The 24,213-nt window shown below is 42.2% G+C and overlaps 1 protein-coding gene across 1 annotated transcript in view; it reads right to left on the bottom strand.

Annotated features, from left to right (window-relative positions):
* Positions 1-920: 920 nt before the first annotated feature.
* Positions 921-24,213, bottom strand: part of LOC140650500 (protein unc-13 homolog B) — a 221,424-nt gene continuing 198,131 nt past the window's right edge. Inside the window, exons 33-39 of the mRNA XM_072858860.1 lie at positions 23,141-23,264; positions 15,869-15,925; positions 11,236-11,316; positions 10,691-10,838; positions 5,270-5,362; positions 3,992-4,151; positions 921-2,791 (exon numbers count right to left, since the gene is read on the bottom strand). Of these exons, the coding sequence (XP_072714961.1) occupies positions 2,506-2,791; positions 3,992-4,151; positions 5,270-5,362; positions 10,691-10,838; positions 11,236-11,316; positions 15,869-15,925; positions 23,141-23,264 (949 nt within the window). The 3' untranslated portion in view covers positions 921-2,505. The remainder of the gene's footprint in view (positions 2,792-3,991; positions 4,152-5,269; positions 5,363-10,690; positions 10,839-11,235; positions 11,317-15,868; positions 15,926-23,140; positions 23,265-24,213) is intronic.

Raw genomic sequence — 24,213 nt, 5'->3', positions numbered from 1 at the left:
ACTAAAGTGGGGTTTAAAAGCCGTGCTCTAAACAACACATCACATGGGATATGCCATCAAACTCAGAAACTTCCCCATGATGAAGCCAGAAACAGAAACACAGCTACAAGCTGGACTGTGAGTTAGCCAAGTCACTTGCATTGCTGAGCACGTGTTACCTACGGAAAAAATTGCATCTCGGATTGCAAAAATTCAGAGACCCAAATTATCATGAAATATGAGTCTCCAAGTTATTTGAGCTTGTCTGCTGGAAATTGGCAGCATCCCCAAAAAATGAGGACGGGGAGTAGTTTACTTGACATCAAGAAGGTTTATTCTCTCATCTCTTGTGAATACCATCTACAGAGTATTAATGCTCATCATGTTCATAATGCTCATTTCAGTCTGATGACTGAAAGCTATTAATCAAGTTTGGTATATAATTTTTTTTTTTCACGTGTTATCTGTAAAGTATCCTACTGCCTGCCTGAGTCTCTCCATTCAGCACCTTCAGGAGGCTACCAGAGTACAGACATAACTTGACTTAAAGGCCAGATAGGAGAAGAAAAGGAAGTAAGTTATTCTCTATGCTTTTCTGTGATGTCTCAGTGTGTTATCAGAAGCCAAGAACTTCAGTGAAAGACGTCAGAGATGGAGGCACCATGGAGGAGGGGGGAACTGTCTGACTCATACCCCTTGCTGGGCATCTACAGCACCAAAGAAATATCTACGTACTAAACGAGAGTAATTTGCAAAGATGCAGTAGCGATTCCACCCTATGTGATTACAGTTACACTTCAACAGACTCCAAATGCTGCTAAAAGAGTTTATTAAAGACTGTACTAACAGTTCTCATAACAATGGCACGTACAATGATTCAAAATCATGACAAATAGCGTGGAATTTTGAAGAGCATTATAATAATACACCATGGACAAGAACAAAGCGGATGTGCCGTCTCAGAAACTACGAGCAGGCCCATGAAATACAAGAGTCATATCACACAGCTGTAAAAGTGTCAGAGAAAATAGAAAAAAAATAGTCACTCAATATGCAGTCCTTGAATTTATTGACAGTATTACAGTACTTTATGGACAAGGACTGGCTTGTTCCAGCTGCGCTTTCCAGAGCACAAAGGCAGCTGGAAATAGCAAAAAAATCCCCAAAATAATGAAAACCCTCCAACAAACATACCTCAGGTGCAATCACTGCTCCAGACCTTCCTGCTTATGAATTTTCAGTCAGAAATTCTGACCTCCCTGCAATCACTTTGCTCAGGACAGTGTTTTGTTTTGCAAGAAAACAAAACCAGGATGCTTCTTTAAGACAGTGCAAAAATATTTTCAATGGTATCATTACATCACAGATTAATGACAATCAGCATGGATCAACCGCAGCACGGCCAACAGCGACTTCAAGATCAGAACTGAATAGACCTGCTGCCCATTGACCAGCGCTCCAGACTGAGTGCTTGCAGAGGGGAGACGTGTTGCTCTCTCCCAAGCGAGCCATCATTTCTGGGTTCATAGTGAGGAATGGTCTCAGCTACTCCAGGGTAACAAAATGCTACAGAAAGCCTGCAAGTATTAAATTATCCAATCCTATGTCAAAAAACTAACAAAGGAATATTGATGTGGAAAAAGTAGATAGCAGCCATGTTATTTGTCATGGCTCTAATGTTGTTCCCTTTCCTTACCGTGTCAGTCACGGTAGCCAAAGTGTGACTTGCGGAGTTCAGCAGCTTACAGCACCGCCGTGGTGATGCAGGATTCCCAGCAGCACACGGGGATTGATATTCTCCGCGACACACCATCTAACTACAACAGCAGGGCAGCTGCAGTCTGCTCCTGGTGCGTTGCCTTTGCAGCTTTTGGCTAGGAGACCCTAGGCCCCTCTGCACTTGTCCCACTGGTCTCGCCCATGCTCACAGCAGCACATCCACGGTCATACATTCATTTGGTGTGCATCTTCAGAGCAGTTTGCAACTTCTTTTTTAAGTAGATGTTGAGGTGTCTGCGTATCACGTTGGGGCATTGGTATAATTTGTGCCACAATATCCCCTGGCAGCTCCACAGTACATGAATTCAATGAAAGGTAACTGTGCTTTGCCAAACCTGCAAATCATTATTCTCCCCATTTCCACAAAGTTGTGTGTTTGTATCATAGTGTGATTATGTAGAACCTTTTTAATGTCTGCCAACTTCAGAGGATAAAATCACAGTGCTGCATATCAACAATACCCAGCATACCCAGCCTCCAATATAAAATAATTTATATACACAAAGCAGAATTTGCATCTTAAATAAGAAGAGATTGTCTCATTCTCTATGGTTTCTTACCCAGCTACTAAAAAATAAATAATTCACATCAGATTGATGGATTTGTTTCCTGTACAGCACACGTGCGCTATCGGAGCTGACAAAGACAACATGAAAAAACCTTTTGTAATTAATAAAAGAGAACTGTTGAACACTTGCACATATTGGCACAAGGCAGAAGAGAAAAGGGAACATTACACAGCTCAGCTCAGGTGCCCTCCTCCGTGGAGCGGGACTCAGATTTTAACTTCACAAATTCTCTGGCAACTTCATCATTGGTTCTTTGAGACAGAATCCTTAGGACGGTAAGTCCAGTCTCATCCATGTGAATCCTGCGCCCGAGGGGGCACCAGCAAGCACAGCTTCCTTTGTCTGCTATGTCTCTGAGCTGCATCACTGCTATCCCCAGTACTCGGTCCTCCCGAGCAAAGCAGTAATCCTTTACGCAGACTTGGAGCTCATAGGCATCAGGGCCGTCTTCATTCCCCAATATGCTGAAAAACACACACAGGTTTACTTACAGTTTTTCTCAGAATGTATAAATTCCTCTGCAAAATAAAGGTGCCAGCAGCTGACTAGAGTGCTTAGATGAGCCACAGAAAACTCCTTTCTACAGAAAACCCTGGTCAGAGAGGGAGAAATAAAACCTATGGCATATGGCATTTTGCTGATTTACAGCTGATAAAGACAACCGGTTTTGGCTACTTAAAAATAAAAACCAAACAACCCTTACCACGTTGCCTTTGCATGTGTGTGTGTGTTAAACTGTGAAATGAGAGGAGCGGAGAACATTAAAGCCATGCTAATAGATTTTCAACTCAGATTAAACATTTCTGCTTCTGTTCAGGGTTGCTTCATTTCAGTAATTAATATTTTAATTAGACGAAGTCTTTGTTAAAGATTCAGAACCTTCCATTAAAGCAAAAGCTAATAAAAATACACCCCCAACCTTTCTGATGTTTCTAAAATTAAAAGAATAAAGAAAAAGGGACAAAATCTCTTCACTTAGAGGAAGCCTGCCTTTCCTCACATCAAAGAAAAATTATATGGACAGTCCTTCTCTCCCTATAATGTTTACAGTCTTTTGCTGGTCATGTCTTCTCCTCTCATTCTTACTGTACAGCTGGGTGAACACTAGTCTGTAGCTCCCTTTGTTGAGCCTTCCAAGAAGGAAGATGCCTTTGTAATAATGAAAGCCAAATAAGAAGAGCTCAATACTCGGTGTTGAGAAAGACCGCAATTTTAGCAGTGCAACTCGCTACCAGTTCCAAGGGCTGTATCCTTGGAAACAAGTTCAGAAAGCATGTCCCACAGGTCAAGTCGGGATAAAACCACATATTAAGATTAAAATAACTAAAAATATGTAATGAACTTTTAGCTTCAACTCTACCAATAAAAGACACAAAGTTCATAAAAATGATGGAGCACAATAAAATATGTTGATAGGACAAACAACGCGTTTCAGAAGGTAGCCAAAGGACACTGCTGATATAGAACAGACCTCAGCATCCCTCCCACAGCAAAAACTCCCGTAATCTAGCTTTTCCTGCCAAGACGCCAAACACTGGGACAGGCCACTGGTTCAAGTACTCTTTTGGGCCCTAAGCAGGCTGTTCGTGGACACTGGAAAACCCTATCTGTCTTCTGCATCTGCACTTGCCACGTCAGATCCCCACGCTATTTTTCACACTTACAAGTGAAAGGTCTCATTGTACTTGGGAGCCCAATTGTTGCTCTTCGATTTGGTTGTGAACTTCCTCTTCTTGTCACTCTGATGGGGCCCAATCATGGTGATTTCAACGAATGGACGGAACATGCCGGACGTTTGCCACTTCAGGTCGTTGGCTGCCACAACTGGAAAAGACAGTCACAACCTGTTTTACAGTAAATACTCATTTGTTCCCATTGCTCTGGACACCTTTCCGCTCTGCTCTGCTTTCAGTTTCTTGTTTCAGAGGACACAGTCCAACTCAAAACATGTGAGTGTCCCGACACACGTGGGCAGGACTTTTTTATAATACAAAGATATACTTTTTTGCTCTAGTTTAAGCTATGTAAAGGGAATTTAATGCTTGGGACAGCACTTAGCTTTTGCCATATGCATAGTCAATAAATTAGTCCAAAAATACAGACATTCATGCAGCTCCAGGCAGGCTGCCCTGCCAGTTCAGTGCTCAACTCTATATTATGTGTGGGATGAGGAAAAAAAAGGGGCATGTTGGGGGCTGATATTAAGGTCTCTGTTGAAAAGGAAAATGAGACTGCAGGTAAGAACAAACAAAGCCCCTGAGCTGTGGGTGGTTCCAGAACCCAGAATTATTAGCTCTTTAATTCTCATTCTCTCTCAGGTCACTGCAGGGAGCAGACTGAAGCACAGGAAATAGCTCTGAAAATCAGTTTCTGCATTGCAGTATAGATTTAGCCAGGAGAAGAGAGGCCTGAAGAGCTGTTTATATAAATCTTTAGAGGAAATTAAAGTAGTTAAATATGCTGTATTTGAGCAAAGGAGACAAAGGAGGAAGAGGAAGCCTGGGATGAATCATTGCTTTCGTTATTTTCAAAGCAGCTCTTCAGGGACCAACGTGGCCTTCAGGACAGGGGAGAGGAGCCTCTGAACTCTTACTGGGTCTGCGATCTCTTGGTTTACACTGAGCAATTTCGCAACATTGCCCTGTCATGCTGCCCTGTTCTCTGCAGCACAGGCTGAACTGTGGTGCCTGCTTAGAGCCATCATCTGATTTTTGTTTACTTTGTGTATCATTGCCAATAACCAACAGGACTGTACATTGCCATGTCACTGGCTGGACTGGACAAGCTCATTTGCTGTTTCTCTACATGTTCCTGATGTGAAACAGAGAAAATAATTCTGGATTCACATCACATGAGCTAACACAGAAATGTAATGACTGCCAGCTGGAGATTTGCCTCGATACAGTAACAGAGCCTGAGCACCAACACGTGCTTTGCCATACCTTTCACTGTGACCTTGTGTTCACCAGTTCCTGGGTGGGTATACAGGTCGATCTGTATGGACACTTCACCCACAGGATCATCCACACCAGAGCCTGTTGGAAGAAAATTGACATCCCCCGTGCACACATGGATGATTGTTTATTGGCACCCATCTTTGGTTTATGGCCTCAGCAAGACAATAGCATTTTCACAGTACACCTTCCATAGCCATCTCTTCAGTCAACATTGATAATGTAACATTAATGCAAAATAACATCAGGCTTGCATGCCCAACACGCATAAACACCAACGTTTTTTGCACTCCACCATAAAGATCACATCCTGTTGAGAATACTAGTAAGAATTTTAAAAGAATTTAAGAGACCTAAAGCTCGACAATGGATCCTCATAGAGAGCAAGGATTTTTCAGAGGTTCCTGCCAAGCTACTGTGTGCACATGCAGGCATTCCGGTGGTGGCATCGGCATTCCTGTCTGCTCAGGGAAGTAGGGAGGACAAAAGAAAACAAAAGAAACATACAAACAAACATACCAGAGAAGAAGTTTAGGAAAAAAAAGACAAAGATGTTAGTCATTTGCACTGAGCCATAATGCGGTCTCACCCTCCAAGAAGCTTTTTTCATGTTGTACATCAGATAGAAGTTGTCATCCTTACTGCCTATCTGCTTCCCTTTGGAGGATGATGAGAACCCCTTCACTGTTGTGCATCAAAAATTATGAGAGAGAAGCACTCACAACTTGCATACTTATTTCCCTTCATCAGTTAGCCAGGAAGAAAACAAGACTTAGCTTCACAAAGGAAATGATAACATGATGTAACAGAGGGAGAAGATCTCATGAACCTTACAATTTGTGTATTGTGATGTTTTCAATTTTTTAACTTTTAATCATAATTATGATGCAATATGTGGAAATGACACTTTTCTGGGTAGGAAGGTCAGGATGTCATGTAAATTACAGAAAAAGACTACTTTGCAAAATGAAAATGAAGTCTTTGATAAGACTGGGATTAATTTTACTTTGATAACTGTCTGATCTCAGGTTGACAATTAGCCATGCTGTTGTAATTGGGATACCTACAGGGTAATTGGGTACCTACAAACAGCAGTGTTATTTTGTCAATTTTGAGGCTAAGACACATTACTAAGTGAAAGAATTGGTGTGTTTGAAATGTAAGATAAGGAGCTTGAAGGATATCATTAAACAAACATTTTGATTAGATAGATCTAACACGTCAACTTTCACAAGAACAGTCTGCAGGCAGCAAAAACACTCATTTAAAAACCAAGAGGTTATGAGCTAGTCTGTGCAATTCTCTGAAGAGAATTACATGGCACAGAACTGTAGGCAGTGAAAGTCACATTAACATACAAATAAAAGTATCTGAGCAAACATAACAGAACCTCAAATTATTATCTTAGGGTAGGTTCTCATTCTTGACTTGAGTACAACAAACAGCCTCTAGGCTGTAACATTTGTATATGAACTTGAATGTACTACTTTCTCCTCACTTAGAAGGACAGTGATCCTTCTTTTCTGTCTATAACCACAGAGCTTTAAAATTGGTAGGCTTAATTATTGACCTGACCCAGCTGATGGTGCAGGTCTGTCACTTATTCTGTCAGCATTTTCCATGGGAACCAATGAGATTACCAACGGTATACAACAACTTTATCAGGCCACATCTGCAGAAACATCAACCGCCAAACACTGAGGTCTTCATTTTACTATCTTTAGTGTAATTAATAGGTTATAAAGGAGACACTGATGCTTCAGAGGAATGACAGCGGAATCATCCCATTACCTTTGAGAGAGACAAAATTTTTTTTCTACCTTCATTCTTGTCTTTTCATACAAAAATCTTGTTCTATTAACTGAAATGTTCAGAGGCAAAAAACCACTTTGTAGATGGCCAGTGAAAAATACTCTGATCATGTACAACTGTGTATATACACATACTTGCACACTTAGTGACAAGCAGATTTAAATCTTGACATGAAAGTCTCATTGGTATTGTGATACTGGAGGGTGAAACTGCAGAACTGAGCTCATGCAATGTGTTACAGATGTATTTCAGCTAAGATAACAAAAAGACTTTGGACACCAGAAAATAAATTGAGAGAGAAAACAGAACAAGACTTAATTTTTTAGGGCTCTCCTGAGCACCCAGACTTTTAGCTACCCCCCTTCAAGCCAGGTGTTTCAAGCTCGGCTGTACCCTTGAGTGCATATCAGACATTACCACGTATTACAGCAGCCCATCTCAGCAGACCATACGCATGCAAGTCTAGGACTTGAAACACCAATACATAGCCCATGGTAGAGGGTAGGGGAACAAGTCCATAGCATCTCTCAAAAAACAGTCCACTTTTGAGACAGCTTTCACATCCCATGAATAAATCTCAAGCTTGGGGACAGGCTCTCAGGCAGGGTACAGACTTCTACACTGCACAACCCATGGCTCCGTTCGTGGGATGCAAGCATTCGGTGAAGGTTCACTTCTACAGGGTGCTATGGGGAATGGGTTTCTGGAAAAGGTTTCTGACCATGGGCAAGATGACTTCAAAAGCAAGGCAGTTGGCTAATGTTGTTATGGTAACAACATTAGTCTTGAACATACCCTTATCAGGAAGAACATCCTCATTAGCGGTAAACCTAATACCTTTCCCATCATGCACTGAGACATGAATTCAAAAGGCAAGAAGCAAGCAGGATAAAGAAAGAAGAGTGTGAATTACAATCCAATTAGCAGTGTCACTTAAACAAATACAAGACAAATATTGTAGCTCTTAATAGGCAAAATAACCTCTTAGATCTTCTGCACCAACACAGGCTTTGGAGAGCAAGGCTGTCTGTGAGTAAGGGATTGTCTGAGTTAAAAGAAGAACAGAATTTGTGCTGGCATAACTAAACTGCAAGCCATGATCCAACTTTGCAGAACAAACATTTAACTGCACAGTGCTATAGAAGCCTGCTCAGTAAGAAAACAAGGGCAATAGATACCTCACAAACTGGAAGATGCAAACATTGAGCAGTGAAGTAAGAGAGGCAAACAGTCAGCATTTAAACAGTTCTGCATGCAGCCATTTCATCCCATAGGCTTGTGGGAAACTTGACTTATGCAAAGGGAAACATCAGTCAGAGCGCTCTGGTAAGCAGATGCCAGCTGTAAATACTAGTGCTGTCCCTTGTTTCCCTCCAACGCACGTGCAGATCTCCAAACCAGTCTACCAATGGGGGTTACTGAGAAGCGTATGCAAGCAATATCCTTTTCTAGCCCTGATCGCAGGAGCAAGTCGTGCCTTTCTCAGAGATATTCCATCATTGATCCTACAGGTATAGGTGGTGTAGCTCCAGTGTTTTGCTCCCCGAACAGGGTCCAAAACTCTCAAGCCCACTAATGTAGAAGATGCTGATTTGGATCAGCTCAATGGCCCACTATGCCCAGTACCTGTCTCCTAAAGTGGCTCAGACGAGCCACAAAGAAATGCCGTCAGTCAGCTATGAGATATAATTGATGACCTTGTAATGAGTGCATCTTATGTCCTAAAACCAGAGCTTAATTCTTTCTAAGCTTAAAGAAAAATAAAAATACCCAACACATACACACACTTCTGTGGCAACTCTGTATATTCCTGCTGCTCTCAGATTATATTCAATTCTCTTTGTGTATCTACTAAACAGTCACCCTCAGTGGAGTTTTACAGTCAAATCATGCAGTGCATGAAGCTGCTTCCTCGTATCAGCTTTGAATTTGCCACTTTGCAACTTCTACGGAGCATCTTCCTCCTCTAATTTTAAACACTCCTGACTGTAGCATGGAGTGTAGAAGAGCAGTGCTGCACACATCCTTATATCTTGGCTCGTCACAACAACATAATAGGATCCACATAAAAAACTAGCTTCAAGTCATGGTCTGCATATATAATGGGAAACATTTGCCATAGAACAGCAAAGACTGAAAACACACTGTGCACACAATTTCGCAGTTAAAACACGCGGTTCGCGTGTTTGTATAACTCTAATGGCAACAGCCAAGTTCCCAGAGTGTGGATCTGGCAGTCTTTGACCTGTCTGACCACTGGATGTCATCGTTGCTCTGCTGGGACACAGCTACAGGACTATTCTCTCAAATGCACATACTGACTCTTTAGTTAACGTCAGTGTTTTAATGCAGTATATTTCAATCTAAGCAAGAATGTATCATGCTGCTAAAGCCAGGGATGATCCAGTCCCCCAAAACTACACTCAACTTTTCACTTTAAAACTTTAAAAACAAACCTTATACAAATTCTCAGTACTTTCTGCACTGGTTGGGGAACGCCAGTATCAAGCAGTCTCATTTGCTCACGAGGGAAAACTGTATTGGCTAGGGAGTGCTTTCCCCTTGATTTCAGGGCTCGGTGTGACACTATGCTGATCAAATTAGTACAATCTGAGGGGTTGCCAGCTCTCATAGGCTTGGAAAGATTAAAGGAAAAAACGACCCCAAGCAAAAAGGTGGCAGAAAGACACCCCCATGGAGTTGTATGACTTTTGCTGCTGAGATGTACTAGCCCAATGCCAAGGCTTGTGTTTAAACAACCTGAAAACTTAAAACGTCAGTTTCAGTTTTGACCTAACCTCTAATAGCATCTGTCCCCTCTTCCTGAGATTAGTGAGATTCACAGTCGGCCAGTGAAGGTGCCTTATAGACCAAATTGTTCTGTACAACAATCTGGAGATGTTTACATGAAAGCAATCGAAGACAGAGACAATTAAGTGTTTACCCCTTCCAAATCCATGAAATAGCACGACTATTGTGCCTTCTCAAAGAGCTACCAAAGAACTCCAGTGATGCATCCCAGCAGCTTACCAATATGTTGTGGTGATTTGTAATCATCTAGCTCGCACATATCCTATACTGGCTGCAGACAAAACAGTGCTTTTGTTACTCTCCTGAGAGACTTCTCCCTTTACAGGCAGCATGTAGCTCCGTGACTCACCACATTGCTGTCAATCAGCCTTAGTCAGACCTACACGGGCTGCTGGCAGCTGGCCTGTGACACAGGCACCAACTAGTTTCTGCGTGGTGTCTTCCTGAAATGGTCTCTCTCACCACCATCTAAGTCTCAGTACAGTAACTTCAAATTTTACTTCTTTTAAGTCACCCACCCACTTCAATTGATGAAACATGACTGTTAAATGAGGACTGCAGAAAAAAAGACCGCAAACACCCCAGGACTTAGGCTTCACATATTTCTGCTGTCTCAAAACGTAGTTGTTGAGTGGGAAATAACCCCCTTTTCCTCCTTCCCAGCTGTCACGTTTCCAGAAATGTTACTGCCAAAGGCACTCTACGAACTGGCAGTACAAGACAGAGCAATTATGAGCAGAGCAGATAGCTCCATTCAACTTTGCCAACAACACAAAAGAGTCTTACCCTGGGCCGTCTGAGTCTGGACAAAGGTTTTTATGAGAGTGTCTGTGGTCTGAGTGTAGAGAGAGAGAGCATATCGAAGTGACTGCAGGTCTGGACTCTTCTCCAAGAAGGTTTTCTTCAGACCATTGCCACCAGCATGGAAATATTGCTAACAGAAAAAGAAAGAGGAAAAATACTGAGGAAGAATTGCAACCAGCAACCAACATTTATGGGCTATTGTGTGTGTGGATGGGAAAGAGCTGGAAAAATTCACAAAACAGCTTCTGTACTGGAAATCCAGCTCTTAGACCAACCGATACCAACTGCTCATGGATTTCCTCTTCCAAAGCACTTAAATATAAACATGCTGGCTCCCAGCACATGCTGGTCACCTGAGCCTATTGAGGTTTACACAAACATGGCAGTGTCACTCACTCAGTGCCATTATCGCTGTAACAGCAGCGACAGACTCCTGCCATCTCCTGAACTGGGACAGGCACTGTCCTCCCAAATAGTATTTGGGGATGGAGCAAGGGGATGACAGAGACAGAAATGGCATCACTTACTTTGATAGTATCCAGTGCCAGATCCAAAACAGCACACTGCTTTGGAGTGAGACTCCTAGTTTCTTCTCTCACCATATGATCCTGCAAACAACCATTATACTTGACATGAGTATGCTGTCAGAGACTAAAGGAAAAGGAGTCCCCAATATCACCTCTTTCTCTGGATTCGTGCTGCAGCTACATGGCCACAGAATTAATTCAGCTGTTTAAGGAACACTTAATGGAGTCTCTCAGAGTAATTTATTACAGCTTAACTTGAAAATAAACCCACTTTCTCTGTTTCTTGCAAGCACAGAAGGGAGAAATAAGGAAAGGAACTGGACAGAGACAAGTGACAATTTAAAATCACAGTTTGTCTCTCAGAAAACCCAAACAAGACTCTGCTTGTTACCACATCATTCTAGAACAGCCACAACAAAACTCTCAAAACACCACCTAAATCAAGGAATTCTGAGAACCAGATATTGGGCAAAGTTGTTAGATGTTGGTTGTGGATTTTTTTCAATTCTTCCATCTACAAAGGTCACCAATTCATCATATTGTTGGTGTAGAGGAAGAAAAACAAACAAACAAGCAACAAGTTCTAAAAAATACCTTTGCTAAAAGAAGTTGTTCCCATTAAGACCCACCATCTCTAACAGCAAAGAGTCAGGAATCCCTTGGGAAGGGATTCCCTTTCCTGCAGTGGGAGCATATCCCTGTTAGACTCCTGCCTGACTACAAGGATGTGTCATCCTTTCGTATTTCACTAAGCTCTTTCTCTCTGATGCTTGGTCTAGGTCTCAGGGAAAACCAGCACATTTTAGGCAGTGAAAGCTTTGCACAAACCCAAATTCTAACTGTCTGAGCTGCTGGACAGTCAGGCCAGCTGGCTGCAGCCTGGGTGCTGAAGCATTCATGAAAAAGATCCAGGCAAAGGCTACTTATCCGTACCTTAAACGTGTCATAGCATTTAAGGAGACACTTTCCAGGAGATATGTCTACTAAATTGTCCTTGAATAAAGCATGCCTAGCGTGTGGCATCATGTGTGCATTTCACGCTGATAAGCCTGCTGACTATCCTGCAGTCCGGTGATTCTTCACATTGCCTGGTGCTGTTCTCATTCATTATCCACCATGATCTATCTCCTGCCTGATGGAAACAGGGCTCACTGTAGTCTAGGCACAGTGCTAGGCATTTGCCACACTTCTCACAGACACCTAGCTAGCACCTTTGCACAGTGCTGCATTAAACTGCACAGAAGATGCCTCTCAAGCCAGCAGTACCTCAGACAAGTTTGCACCATGCTTTCTTGAGTACTAGAGACATGCCTCAACTTGCCTCTTTTCCCCATGCAGGCTGCTCCTAGTCTGCAAAGCTATGTGCAGTGGCACAGTACTCTGTAAGCAGCAAAGTATCTTCTGTTGTGACAAGCTGTCCTTAGGGGAGCAACAGCTCTCCTCCCTCTTCTTCATGAGCTAGGAGTAATTCAATTGAAGATGATGTGGCTTCACACTTCAGTACACAGCGTGTAAAACATTCTTTCTCTGTCTGACAGTCAGATTAAGTGCACAATCAGCCAGAGCCCAAGGCCACATTCAGGGGAAAGGCCAATTTAGTCAGGGTAGCTGTGTCCCCAAGGCAGAGTGACTTTCCTGTCTGTTGAAATGACTTTCTAGGTCTGCCTGCCAGATACCCCACACTGCGACAGAAACCAGGTGGTCAGCATTTCTCTCTTGAACACCTAAAGAGCTCATTCCCCCACTCTGAGCGGTCACCCCGCCTGTGCCCATGCCGTCATTGCACAGCAACAGGTCACTGGTTTCTAAGAGAGTTTCCCAGTGCCATTTACTTCAACACATTATGTAAAAATAACCCAGTGACTGGACTGGTAATGCTTGCACCTACACGCCAAGGAGCCCACGACTGTCATTCCCCTGCGCACTTGCCCTCTGCAAATCCCACACTGTTCCTATAAAGGACTACACGGAGTGCTACCTTGCACTTCCCAGATTGCCAGCCAGGAGCAAGCCACAAATATTTACATCAAATAATTATGCAATGTCAAGCAGAAGTAGTTTAAAAAACAAAACAAAACAAAACCCCCTAACTTTTCCTGGTGTCTCAGACTCATCCTTTTATTCTCCACAGGTACTCTCGGAAGAACCTCTGTGGTCAGAGCTCAGCTGGTTATCCTGGGGGCAGCGCATGGGAGAGGAGGCTGCTGCTCCCCACCCCAGCTGCTGGCTATTAAGCAAACCAAGCAGAAAGAGTTTGATAATAAATGGGAGGCAGATATGTGGCACCAAGGTGCCAGGTTTATGTTTGGTTTTCTAAGCATTTTACAATACACGGTGAAATTGATTTGTCATCAGGAGGAGAGCCTGTGCTTGTCAGGTCTGTCTGTCTCAGTTTTCAGCTGAGTTATCTGATTCACTAGGGCTCTGTTCCCCCTGTTCTATTTAAAACAAATAAAGCTTAAAATCCATCCCATAATTTTCCCAGGCTTTTAGTGGAACTGCAAAATGCACAGGAGAGGGGCTCTGAAGAGCCATTTACTCATGCCTTCCCTGTTAGCTTACATGTGCCTGCAAAAACAAAAAAACCCAAAAAACCCTTAATATCCACGATGCTTAAACAGACCCAAACAATTTACACTCTTGTAACACCTTTACTCTTCTGGAAATTTTTGGACGCAATGTTGGTTCACACCATCTGTCTGAACTAAAGGTCTCCAGAATTAAGGTGGTAGAGTGCTTTCATACTTGTGTACAGCTCCCTTGCCACATATAAAATCCTGGGTACCTGTGCTGCTGTACTCCTGCATGTGGATATGCAAATAAAGGCTTGGACTGATTTGCATGATTATGTGCATTTCTAAAAATGCAGTCCAGAGTTACCAAAGTTAAGCTTTACTGTAACTGAACTGAAGACAGGCTGCTGCTGAGGGATGGCTTTCATCTGACTGGTGCGAATGGAAACCAGCAAAGCTTCCAACTCATTGCTGGCAAAAGGCACCTTGTATATATTAAGAAACTTCAGTAATGAGAAAATATGGAAGAAGTAAAAGAGAACAGTGAATGTCATCAGCTTTGCCTGAGAATGCAAGCAAGCCACAGGAACTTGCAGTCGTCTATGCACAAACTTGTCCTTGTGACCTGGGAGGAGAAACAGAGCAAATTCAGAGCTCTCCCTCTTTGACACCACGAGTGCATGTAGAGGGCAGGGATGTCTTCTTCTTCCTCCAAATGCTGGGTTCTTGCTGATGTTTTTGAAAGGGGAAGGGGATACTCACAGGAAAAGCGAGTCACATTTGGAGGCTGTGGTCCAGCTCCCACTCTCCCAGGCTGACTACAAAGCTCCTCGCTCCCCATTTCTCCCATGGAAGCGACACAGAGCATTGCAAGCGCAGGAAGCAGCGGAGGTAGTGCAATCCTCGGGAGCCACCACGTCACCAGGGAGGACAGCCTGGCTGTGGGAGTGCATGGGGCTGTCCCCCAGCACAAGTGACAGCTATTCCCCTGGGAAACCACACTTGAAGGTTTATGTTATGTCACTGTTAACTGCTATGTAACAACTTCAAAATGCAGCTGGAGAAAAGCGTGTGCATCTAATGACACACATGCACCTGCATGTCCAGATCACATACTACAATTGCTAATAAGCACTACCTTAAATGAATTGTGTACTGTCCTGGGTCATCAACATATGTACTTAAAATGTGTCTGCTGGGCAAGGGAAATAGAAAGTCATATAAAGACAGCTGTAGTAAGTGTGCAAGACAAAAAAAAAAAAATGAGAAAAGACAAATGCATTTTGAAATTGCACTAATCACTTAGGAGAATGCCTTTTGCCCTGAGAAGATTTCCCTGATCACGCTCCGAGACAGAGTTCACATTCAGCTCCGTCCTCCTTGCAGCACAAGTTTGTGCACTGTGACGCTTCAGATTTAGACCTCCTCTTGCACAATACCTGTTTTGTAGCACAAGTGAAACCACAACATAGTGCAATTTGAATGCTGTAAGGCATCACTATTTTCATACCATTCCCGGCGTGACCAGTGAATTAATGCTTGATTGGCTTATGATGATGTGGTGTGCACTTAGTAATGCTCATGTCATGCACTGTCACGTCATGCACTGTCAAAATACATCAACATAGCCTTCATGCTAAATGCCAGCTTGCCTGAAAAGAGAGCCCACGCAGAAAGAATTTACAGATACAGGCTCTCTTCCATAAGCAACAGTTATTTTTGTAACAGTTCATATAATTCACCAATAGCTAGCACAGTCATCTTCCCGACCAATATTTCATTACCAGGATCACATAAGGGACTCCTTTTTATAACATGGGGATACAGAGGAACTGGCTAGATATTGAGAACTCTACTTTTTTCATTTTAAATTGATATACCAAGCTGATCACTGTATCTACAGAAGAGAGAAACTACTTTGATGATTACAATAAAATTTAACAGTTAACCACAATACTAATGTTAGCAGAATGCATTTAAAAGCACATTTAATGCATTTAAAAGCATTTCTCTACAATTGTATTCAGTGACAAACCACTGTAAGCACAAGACATGCTACACGCTACTACACTTCCATGCTTACACACATGGACATTAACACAAGCCATGCAGAACGATACCTTCAATTTTGACAAGTGTCCCAGTTCCTTAGCAGCACTGAAAATCAACTGTGTGCCCTATGATTGCAAGAAGTTAGAAAAGAAAGGAAGAAAAAAAAAAAAGAGATTATAAACAAGCTTTGCATGTTTTTCCTCTGAGCAAGTCAAGTCAGTTCACAGCCAGAACTTTACATAACCACCCCAAGGCCAGTCATAACAACTTGTATCCTTGCCAGTTTATTACCTAGTATAAAACCTGGCACTTCCGTGGGTACCACATAAAGAGCTATTTTGGAGCACAATATTCTGCTAAACTGGTTCACTCTTGCTTACAGCGGCCACCCATTTAAGGCAGATGTGCCTTCAATTGGATTGCACAGGCTGGGGGTGAAGGCAGTGCACTTGCTTCATCTGCAAGTGCTCCTCTAGATTTCAAGTCAAGTCTAAATACATGTGAAGATGGTGTAAGACTGGCTAAAGCAAAAGGTCACACAACTGATGACAATCTCTCTATAGAAGTAGACCCCAATCAACAGGGTGGGGGTAAGCATACATCAGATCAGAAACAAAACTGGATCTGAGCAGTTTTCGTGTGAGAGATCGGCAAACAAAGTCCAGTGAATACTACAGCATCGCCTTTACATGTCAAAAGCTTGGCAATGGCTCTTCTTCCCCCACTGTGGGTTACTGATGCTGTATGACCAACGATGAAACAAAAAGGGAAGATAAATCCCAATGACGGGAAATCTTGCTTCAAGCCACTTATGCTCTACTATAATGGATTTTTACATATTTTCTCTGCAATGTTTACGACAAAGATATTTTCCTTTTTCCCCACCACAGCATTTCTCTGTTGTGTAATATTCCTTTTGCCTGGGGAGTTAAGTCCACAATTTAATGAGAAAGCCAAAAGCAAACACCACAATTCTCCAGCCTCTTCTCCAAGAGATGCTTTATGGGGTGTGCTGTAATTTATTTTCTTCCACTTCGCTCTTTTTCATTCGTCTAATCTTGCCTTTTTCTTCAAAAAAGTCACAACTGCCTATTACTCCACTTGGAATAAAACCCCAGCCTACTGTAATTCTGCCTATGAATTGTGCGTCTGTCACATCATGAAACTTTGCCCTCCACTTCAGCCCTCTTAGGCTAGTCAGATTTGGATTTAGGACCAAGCCCAAGTTATAGGTGACCCCTCTTCCCTAACTAAACCTCCCCTCTATTATCTCTCTCAGGAATGCCTTAGGTATGTCAGGAGAGCTGCCCTCTCAAAGATTATCTTTGGCTTTCCTTCCTTGCAATTGGTCATTAGGGGCTAGCATTAAAAATAGATGTAAATTTCACCACAGGTATCAGTTCATAAGTGCTTGGGGATGTCCCAGCTGAATGCCTGAAATAAGCTTCCAGGGACAGACACTGGAGGGTGGCACTTTCCAGTAGGGTCTTTTTGCTCAGGAAAACACTTGGGAGAAGATGAAGCTCATCTTATTTGGAGACTGCTGGCTCCATGAGGACCACTTTTCCCCAAAGGTCTCCAGTAAATCCTGTTCTCCTTTCCACAGCGCTCCCTCCCTCTCCTTTACTACCCTTTCTCATCTCAACAGTCTTTCACCTTCCCACTTAACCACAACTGCCATGACCACTCCCCACCCTGAAATCCCTCAAAGTGTAACAAAGCAAGATGTAAAACCAGAATTATTATATTGCCCTTTGCCCTGCCTATGCCACTCAGTTTGTTTTCTTTGCTGCCTTCTTTGGTATTTGTTTATTTGTTGCCTTTTAAGTCAGTGTGGAGCTGGGACTACTCCATACATGCATTTGCAGAGAAGACACTAGGAACTGGGTTCTACTGCAAAGATCATTGCTGAAGTCATTCTTTTTTTCCTAGGATTAAAGTTAACATCTGCCCCACTGATGGGTTCCCCTCAGCAAAAAATTGTCTTTATACTTGTTGCTAGAGGGAGCAGGTACCCTTTTACAGAAGGAAAGCAGGCAGCTTACAGCTGTAACACTGGAAAGACTGAGACTCACACTAGGGACACTGGACACCCTCTGCCCATTACAACAGCAGTCCAGAAGTGAATTTTTAGATGAGATACTTTTTCTTTATTTTTGCCAGCTTCAGGAATTTCTTCAAGCTGAAAGACTCTGTGGTCTGAAATCACAGACAACCTCTCGATTTACTTTATCCATAACCATCACCTAACTCTCACCGTTCCTCAGTCTTTTATGTTTGTTGAATAGAAATCAATACAGAATGAACATTATTGACTTGGTAGCTAAAGAGAAGCGCTTGATAATGGATTAAATTCACAGCTCTTTGTGGGTAAGAAAGTGCAGGCAAGGACAATGCATCCATAAAGGAAAGCTTCTGAAATGAGACTGGGAGCTTCACTTGCTGCCAGTATCTAATGTGCAGTGTTAAGAGTACAACTCTCTAAACTGAGAGTACAAAATTCTCTGTATTTCCAGCAAGTGAGGCTGAACATGACTGCACACCAGGAGCAAGAACACAGAGATTTCACTGTGGGCCACACCAACTAATCCACCAAGGGACACGGCTTCAGCCAGTGCTCTGGTACCCAACAGATGCACTTGCTGTTCTGTACGATTGGTCATGAAGTTTGTTTGACTTATGGGTCTTAAAACTCAAGGTTTTCATGCCTGTTGACCAAGTAGAAAAAAAAAATTAACATTTTTATAACCTGAATTTGGAAAAGTTAAGTGAGCAGACTCAAAACACACTAACATTAACATTTCTTGATCCAGTATTTTCAAACTTTATTGGACACTTTTTTTTTTTTAATATAAATTTGAACAACAGCATTAACTAGCCTACGCATGTAGTCTCCCTGCCGCAGGCTTCTAAGGAGGGCAGATTGGTAACACTGAGTAATACCCAGTGACTTGATACGCTTCAAGGAACAAAGCTGCTCAGATAACTACTCCTCAGTTCTTGCCCGCTAAGAAAATCCTCATCAATCAGTGCCAGTCTCTGTCAATGTGTCTGCAAACACAGAAGTTATTTTACTGTTACATTGAGTTTGTCATCAACACTGGTAACATCTAATGAAAATCCAGACAGCTCCTTCCTCTGCCAAATGGCATTCTTGTAAACAAGATGCCATACCTCCTGAAAAAAGTTATTTATTAATGGCAAACATATCACAAAGCTCTACAGACAGCACTTATTCCAGGTGTGCCTCTAGGGAATTAAAACAACTAAACTTAAATATCAGGTACTTTTGAGTAAAGCTGCCCACAATGGAATGCGATTAAAATGTCAAGGATGGAAGATGAGGAAAAATTAAGTCCTTATTATGAATTGTTTCTGCCTAGCTCTGTGGCAAACATAGCTGGAAAGGCAAAAGCAGGAAACCTTAGTGCTGGTTTTCCTGGTTCTTCCCATGAAATTAGTTTTACCTTCCTAAACTTTTTGGAAACGTTAAACACATATGTAGTGCATAACACCAATATTTTAAATTCCATGTTAATGGTCTGACTGTTTTTTTCCCCTCACTGAAAGCATTCAGAGAAGGATCATCAGCTGACTCGAGTCTAATTGCTAGAAGCCAACTGAACTGTACTGATTTATATTCCAAGAGGCTCAAACTCTCACAGCTTAACCGTCCTACTGCTCAGTTGACAAAGTTAGGAAACAAAAGCCTACTGCAAGTCTTTTGAATTCCAGTCCTGTTTTGGAAAACATATTATTACTCAGGCTTATTTTTCTGAGACGTACCAGTGCAAGGAAGTTTCATCTAGTGTTGTACATTCCTTTCCCAGATTTTTTAAATTCCTACATTCAACAACAATGAGATCTGATCATTTATTAGCAGCATTTCAGTTAATTTAAAAAACTTTATCATCAGGCAATGTTCACTACCACACACTAAAAATTAAGACTTTTTTTTAGCTGTTGTGGTGTATAAACATTGAGAAAATAGGCTTAAAGTGGGGATGAAAAAGGGAAAATAATCACCTGTCAGTACAGAGATCTGAGCACATGTGCAGTTCACAGAGCATTTCATTCAAGGCTAAGAAAGCTTTTTCTCCTCATCACAGAGGCAGCCTTGGACTTTTTTGCTCCTAGCTATCACAAGGGAGAGGATTCATTTAAACTAACACAAGTTAAGAAAGGTTTCAGAAAACCTCTTAAAGCCACACTCTCTTCGACCGCAGAAGAGCTCTGGAGCAGTGCTGCTTGCAGGCAAGCCTGAAGAACAGCCAGTTTGGAAGTCATGTGTAAAATCTGTCTGCAGCTTAAACAAAATTTTGTTCTTATCCTGGACCACATTCTCATTTAGTGAAGAGAAGTCTGATGAGTAGAAAAAAGCACAGCAGGAGCAAGAACAAATGGAGCCTCACGTGAATGGCTGCATCGTACCGTGTGAAATAAATAAAGGAGAGGCTCCAGAGGAATCATCTGTGTGTAAATTAAGCAATTCTTCATTGACCTGACTAGTCACTGATGGCATGCTATAGTTTTGTCCTAAGCAGCGAGGGAGAAAGAAATGTATAACTAATCCGTTAATATCCCCAAGTGTTGTGCACTGAACCCCAAAATAAGGATTCCCAGAGAGCTGTGTTTGCATATCCACTCATCCAAGACAGAGAGCATTTAATTAAATGTTGGTCTTTACTTAAAACTAGTGAGGTGTGAACTGCTCAGTGAGTTACTGGAGATCATGTTGCTGCTAATCTCACAACCCATGGGCAGCCAATGCTCAGAGTAGAAGCCAGACATCTGAAAGTCAGTAAGATACCGGCAGCTCCAGTTGTCAGAGTGGGAGGCTGTAAAACTGCCCCGTCCCCATTGCATCCTTCACAGGCAGTAGCTGCCTGCTTTCTCACCTGAGCCTCGCCCTACACAAAATCTTCCAGAAGCAGCAGAGAATGGAAGAGCAGAGCTCAGATCTTCTTCCCTGTGTAATAGAGGCTGAGCTAATTTAAGTGCAATAGATCAGTCTGGAAAATAACAGGCATTAAAGCACTGCGCGGTGACAGGGTCATGCAAGCAACAAATGAGACACACTGAGGCATGTTGAGAACCTTCTACCTGACAGTATGCTTTCCATGACCACCATCAAAAACACTTTTGCACCTCTAGCAATTTTACAGAAAGGAGAGAAAATATTCCGTAAAAGGGACTCTTCTCTACTATGAATATCCCCTACTTCTTAAGGGCTGCAGAGGAGTTTTAGGAGGGAAACCCTCATCCAGTGGTCCTTCAAACATGAAGAGACAGCACTAGGGCTTTCTATTGCTGAGGGCAGGGACGACAGAGTTACAGTGCCTGGGGCTATTTCTGAGTCTGATGTTCCTTCTTTTAAGAGAAAGCAAAATTAGATAAGAGGTGCATGGCAGAGAAGCAGAATAGCAAAGATAAAGTACTGCTTCTGTACAGTACACACTACCAACGTTGAGTTTTGCCTTGCGTTGCCCTGCCCGCCTTCACTACTAGGATGATGAAAATCTGGTGGTGACAGAATAAATCACTATGTCCCAGGGCATACTGGAAGCAGCTCCTTGCCCCTGTAGCCCATCTAGCCTCGCCACTAGTTCCCTGCTCAAGGACTACAGACAAAGCCATTTTAATCACTGCATTGTTCACAACCACCTTTCTGAAACAGTGACTCTTTTCCAGTCTGGACTAGTTCAGCCTCCTCACTATGATACAATTGATTAGACAACTAAAAATCCAGCTATGAACATTTTGCCTTATCTCAGAAAACTGAGGATGCACTTCATTACACAAAAAGAGCTTCTCAATTTGAAACTGAAGTGATGGCAACAAGAAACTCTTTGTAAAAAAGACCCGAAGTGGCTTATAGCAACATCCCGCAGGTTGGAAGAATTGGCTGTTCAGTTATTGCCTTCTTCATGATACAAGCACGGAATCACTCTCCTACTCCGCCTTTAAAATTAAAAACTTGCAAGTATAAAGCTCCAGCAGCTCCTCCCTGGTTCTCTCTGAGGCCATTGATTTCACTGCTTCCATTCTGATGGGGTCATGTTAATGCTGCTCTTCCATGACGATTTTAGCATCTGTCCCCAAAGACTCCTTTTTAAAGCAATTCAACAGCGGGAAAGAAATTTCATCCTCTTAAATTGAGATGGGTTTCTTCTCCTTTATAAATTAAAAAGGCAAGCAGAAATGATTATTCCAAATCCGAGCTCAGAGCAAGCAGTCTTTAGCAAATTTACACCTCATGTTAATTTTATGCTTAGTAGGTATGACAGCACACTGCGTCTCAGCAGTTTTGTTTAAAGTTGTCATCATCAAGGCCAGAGGCAAAGGCCTTCCCTCTCAGAGCAAGAAACACCTAGTGCAAGATGCAGGTTTGTGTCACTTCTCTAGACACTGCAACCCAAGAAGTCCACTCAAAATACGTAGGCAACTGCTGAATAGTGAAAACCACTATTGTTCTACCCACTACTGGGAAAAAAATAAATCAGCATAAATTAGCCACAGACCACAAGCTTACTCCAACACAGAGATTAAAAGAAGTTCTGGATCATCTCCAAATAATGAGGTTATAGCCCAAACTTCACACTGCCTCCAACTGAGTGTCACCCTCCAGAGCAGCTGGGCATGCGTGACTGACATTTAATCAGTTTCTGTGGTTTCTCAAAATTGGGGAAGAGGTTAATCCTCCATTATTAAAAACATCAGTACATCCATGACACACATTCATCCAGCACGTCCACACAGCTAAACAATTATATAAAAGACTGCCTTTGAAGGCAAACTCTCTGGACATGCTTCCAACTCCTCAACATCAGAGACACAGAAATCATGCCAGCCTATACTGATGTTAAAGCCTTCTGGAGGGTAAAATGGGGGAGTGGTGTCATTAAAAAGCAAGCTCAAATTAACCACATCTATATAGGGAGACACCTGACTAATACATGACAGTTATTAGGCAAAAGTTTTTACAGGTGGTGATCTAATGCCACGAAGACAGCAATAACTGCCCAATAATCCCATATACACAGCTTGCTTTAAAGGACTGCAAATTCCTAATCAGTGCAATTTGATATACTTGATGGTAACTCCTCTTGGATCATGGATTTTGAATTGTTTTTTATCCAGAGTGTGCTCTGTATCTTGCAACCCCACTATAAATAGAGCTGCTCTCTTACTTTACTAGGTTACAGGCATATTTTTCCATCCTCGAGCAGGCTACATGCAGACAAATTTACCTGGACAGATGACTCATTAGGTCAAGGAGATGAGTTACACAGGCAATGGCAACACTTCTGCTATGAGTCAGGAAAGAGAAAATGCTTTACCGTATGGTCTGTAAGAGGAGGCAGCACAATCAGCTTCTCCATGGTATTCATTACCACCCTCCAGAGCTCTTTCAGCACCCGTTTCAACACTGTCTTTTCACACACAGTCGCAAACAGTGTCAGGCTGCAGGAAGAGAGCAAGAACTGAATAAGTTCAAAGAATGCAATTTGCGAGGAAAAAGGAGATGTGTATGGAAGAATCAGTGCCCCATCCAAAGCAGTTTGTCATAACCATTGCTTTAAGGGTAAAAATCTTCCCTTTTCATAAAGTACAGCCTGTCTTCACCCTTGGAGTTCTCGCACTAAAGAAATTTGGCCAAAATGGATTATTGAAATTTCTGATCTCAATCATTTCTATTTATTGACATGTGGATTACAGACGGTATCACTAAGTTGTGGTGGTTGGGAATAGTCCAAATCGGAGCAGTTGCCATTGAACTGGTTCCCTTTAAGAGGATAATTCCTGATGTACCGAGTTTACAGAGTATACAGGAAAAAATTACAAACAAATACAGAATAATAGGTTTTAAACTTCAAGGGGTTATTATAATGATTTTTATTGAGTACCTAAATTGATACTTCCCAGACTGTTATGCAGAAGTTCCTGCAGAGCTTCTGGTAGCTGCTGAAGTCTCTAAGTCTTCCAGCTCTATAACCACCTCAAAACATTTTTTGGACTCCTCTGTATTTTGTGGCAATTGCATTCTTTACCAATCACCTGCCATATGTTATTCCCTTTTGAATAAAGAAGTTCTGCTTTATCTCCCTATTTATTCCTCCTTTATTATTGCATGGGCTATCAAAGAGGCCAAGAAACGTTAGATTCTTCTTCAAAATAATTGTTGGACTTTGGCATTTACTGATCATGCTGGGAGAGCTACAAAACAGGAAGTCTGCAGCCAGTAGCAGTGCACAGGCGATAGCTGACTCTTCTACATTGTGTAACATTTTCTCCCAGATTTCCCTTCTTCCCATAGGTGGTTAGACAGTAAATGAACAAAACTGAACAGGGACAAGACTGATGGGTAGGATGCAGGAAGCATTGAAAAATACTCTCCTTCTGTAAAGGAGGA

Source organism: Ciconia boyciana, chromosome 4, assembly GCF_034638445.1.
Source record: "Ciconia boyciana chromosome 4, ASM3463844v1, whole genome shotgun sequence".
Classification (NCBI taxonomy): domain Eukaryota; kingdom Metazoa; phylum Chordata; class Aves; order Ciconiiformes; family Ciconiidae; genus Ciconia; species Ciconia boyciana.
This window is presented reverse-complemented; position numbering and strand designations above follow the sequence as displayed.